The sequence below is a fragment of the Rhagoletis zephyria genome, unplaced genomic scaffold (genome assembly GCF_001687245.7).
Source record: "Rhagoletis zephyria isolate East Lansing unplaced genomic scaffold, Rhagoletis_zephyria_1.1 Rzeph_scaffold_01130, whole genome shotgun sequence".
Taxonomy (NCBI): domain Eukaryota; kingdom Metazoa; phylum Arthropoda; class Insecta; order Diptera; family Tephritidae; genus Rhagoletis; species Rhagoletis zephyria.
Window position 1 is genome coordinate 112,948 of NW_016158214.1, and position 3,483 is coordinate 116,430.

General features: G+C 35.1%; 1 protein-coding gene across 1 annotated transcript in view; it reads left to right on the plus strand.

Annotated features, from left to right (window-relative positions):
- The window catches only part of LOC108362872 (uncharacterized), an 87,316-nt gene extending 84,193 nt beyond the window's left edge, over nt 1-3,123 (plus strand). Inside the window, exon 3 of the mRNA XM_017616024.1 lies at nt 1,960-3,123. Coding sequence (XP_017471513.1) covers nt 1,960-2,216 — 257 coding nt within the window. The 3' untranslated portion in view covers nt 2,217-3,123. The remainder of the gene's footprint in view (nt 1-1,959) is intronic.
- The last annotated feature ends 360 nt before the right edge of the window (nt 3,124-3,483 follow it).

Consider the following 3,483-nt stretch of genomic DNA (forward strand, 5'->3'; position numbering starts at 1 on the left):
TTCTATGGGACTGAGAAGTATTATTTTCTACTTTTTAGTCCATTTATAAAAGCGTTGTATATTAAAAAGTTTTTTTTATATTATTTATTTCTGCTTGCATCAAGTAACCTAATTCTTTCTTACATGGATTTAGTTCCTGTATAACACGATGAGAACGAAGTCTCTACCAAACTCTTCGCAATTTGCCCTTTTTAAATATTAGGGTGAGAATGCTTGGATTGTGTTCGTAAGGGCGGGATGAAACACGATGTTTAAAAGAAGCATCCTAAAGCTCGTTTCTGTAACTCTTCTCTACCGATTATTTATCTACTGGTAGAGAATATACGTCATTCTCTACTACTCATTGTCAATAGAGAACAAGGCGGCGAATTCTTATATAAATTCGCCTTTGTAGAGAATTGTTACAGAAACGAACTACTGGGTTGAGTTTTCTGCCGCTTTTACTAGAACATCAGCTATTTCTTGGCTGAAGTATCTATGTCGTTTATTGTTCGAATAAAAATGTTCGCGTCAATATGTGAGCTAATATACTTTCTGTATTTAAGCTAGTTTGTATGTTTATTTGTGAGTAGTTTTTGTATTTGTTCATATTTTATGAACACGAACAGCGTCATTACTTACCTGTATGTAAATAATACATTCCATTGGAGTCTGGTGGATCTGCCCCACGTGTAACCCCTTTTATAATACTCAATTTTTTAAGAGCCGTAAACAATGCAATAGAAAAAGCTATCGATTTCATTTAAAGCAACTTTGTCGGTATTCGACATATAAAAAACTATTTTAGAACACGACAATTAACAAAATTATTACGAAATATATTTAGCCACAAAACTTTTCTCAGCAACGCAAAAAAGTGGATAAAAGCGACTGTCTACAACCACTTGCAAAGATATGTGGTCGACTGAAGCACAAATTATCGATTTTCAAAGATCGATAACACTAATAACTTTGAGGAAAACGATGTGTGACGAATGTGCCCCATTGGCGAATGCTCCCCCTTCTACCCTATGTATGCACATGTATTTTACATAGAAGTTTGAGCACATTTTGGAATATTTTACTCTATAAACATATTTTGTGTGGCAAAAATCAGTACTTGAGTTCACTTTTTAATGACATTTTCGTTTCTACCAAAAAATTTTGCCCTTTCACTGCACTTTTTGAACAAACGCTAAAGAGAGGGAAATGAAAAGGCAACATTTTTTGTAGAAACGAAAACGCCATAAGGAAAACTGTGTGCGTTTGCGCGAAAGTGTGAAATACTCGACAGTTTTTTACAACAAACATGTGGCAACGTTTCGCACTTTTAGTTTTGCGCAAACGCACAGGTGAAACTCTGACTGAAACGCAAAGAGCGAAAAAACTGCTGTGATGTGCTGTTCGTACATCGCTTCGCCAGTTAAAGCGACAGCACTAACGAAACGCAAGGAATACTTGAGGCCGCGCTGTGGCTGAACTGTTTGAAATTTCGCAGCCAAAGCAACAGCACTATTCACGCTTTGATGCAAAACAAAGCGCTTATTTTTGCTCTTCGCATCAAAGAGTGAACTCTAGTAATACACTCACGATAATATTAAAAAAAAAAACTGTTTACTATGTACAAACTGCTAAAAGGTAGAAAAGCATTTTGCCTGTTTGTAATGAAATAAAATTTGTATAACTTTGCCGGTGCTCTTTCCAGGCTTATAATTTTAAGAGAAAATACCAGTTGAAAAAATTGTTGTGTAATGAACTGAAACCAATGTAAGTCAGCGTTTCTGTGCAGAAATGTGTTTAGCAGCTCATTTAATCTTAAGTCTTAAAGTTATGGACATGTTATTGAGCTGAAAAATACACTGGCGAAGATCGTATTTTTATTTATAACCCTATGTATGTATGTATGTATTCATATATATGTATGTATACCACAAACAAAAATATATACCAGTTTGATTTATTTGTTACTTATATCTACAGGTTATATGCACTCCGCTATTAGTCCCATTATATATTGGATTCTCAATCACAACACATTTAAACAATCTCCCTGTGCGCCAATTATACGCCTTCGCTCAATACAGAATTTTCTTCGATCTCGCTTTCGCTCAAACACTGTGCCGCCGCCGCCACCGTCTTCCACGAATGAAGCTGCTCTTGGGGCGTTCAATCCGAATTTGATTAAACTAACTCCGAAGAAATATAAAGCTCAGGCCTCTATTAATTATCTCTACTAAATAGTGTGATATTTATAATTTTTTCGCATTAAAATCATTTTATATACGGATTTATGTGTGTGTCTACATAAGCATGGATGCACACGATTGAGAGAAATAGTGATTGCGCCCATCGTAGTACCGCTAATACGCTCTTTGTAAATTTGACAGAATCAGCTGTGTGCGTGACGTCATCCTGGTGCAATCGTTGATTTAGGAAATACAAATAACGATTTAACTGGGTACGGTTTAAATATTTGCCCAGTGATTTCGGGCTATTGTGTACGAAAGGGTGACCCGATCCAAAAAATTTTACACACACTTGTAGTCAAGGGTTTAGACTTTATTTTAAACCTAATTTTCGGTTATTAATTTATTAATAAATTCAGTCTGAAAAATGCACTTTTTGTGAATTTCTTAGTTAGTTGTACGCAAATATACTGTAGATGGCGTACCAGGAGTTATGTGCACAGGAAATGTACAATACTTTGACAATAGAAAGGTGTTCTGCACAAAAACACTGTTTATCGAGTTTACATTTCTGGTGTCAAAACGCTGAGTTTAGACCGTTTTCCAATGGTTCCCCAGGGGTATGTGGAAGCTTTCGAGGGATCAGGTGTGACTTTTTACAAAGTGTGAACTTTCTTTCTTTCTTTTCTAGTGGGTTAGATATCAAGACCCACGCCCCTCCTCCTCCGCTCACTAACCCAAAAACAGTGGACAAATAACTAAACATTTCCAAATTAACTATTTGTGCATTAATATTTCTGCCTTACACATTACAATGCAAAATGAAGTCTGCAGTGTCAACTTGTAAAAGTGAAAACAAAATGCAAGTGTGTGATATAAGTAAGTTTTTTTATGTACATATCTACATACATATAACTTCATGCATTTTATCAACGTCAACATGCTGAAAATCGTACTTACCTAACTGACCGTCTCCACAGGATAAAATTTATTGCTGCCCAGCTGTCATTTTGGTCACTAGATATAATTTATATCAGTGGCAATATTTGTGTGGGCTTTTTATATCTTGATATAAGCATTTGTAAGATAGCTTCGAAAACCTATTTTTGCCGGATTTAACCGCTTAAAAAATTTAGAAAATAGTCTATTTTAGATCCAAATACATAATTACAAATATTTTAACAGGAAATAGCTCAATTTTTGCTTTTATATTAAAATAATAATGATGTTGCAGCCACGAAGTTTTCGTGCAAATGAAAATGTAGCTGTCAAACTACCAAATAGCCGGCAATAGATGGCAAGATATAAGCTCTGATAT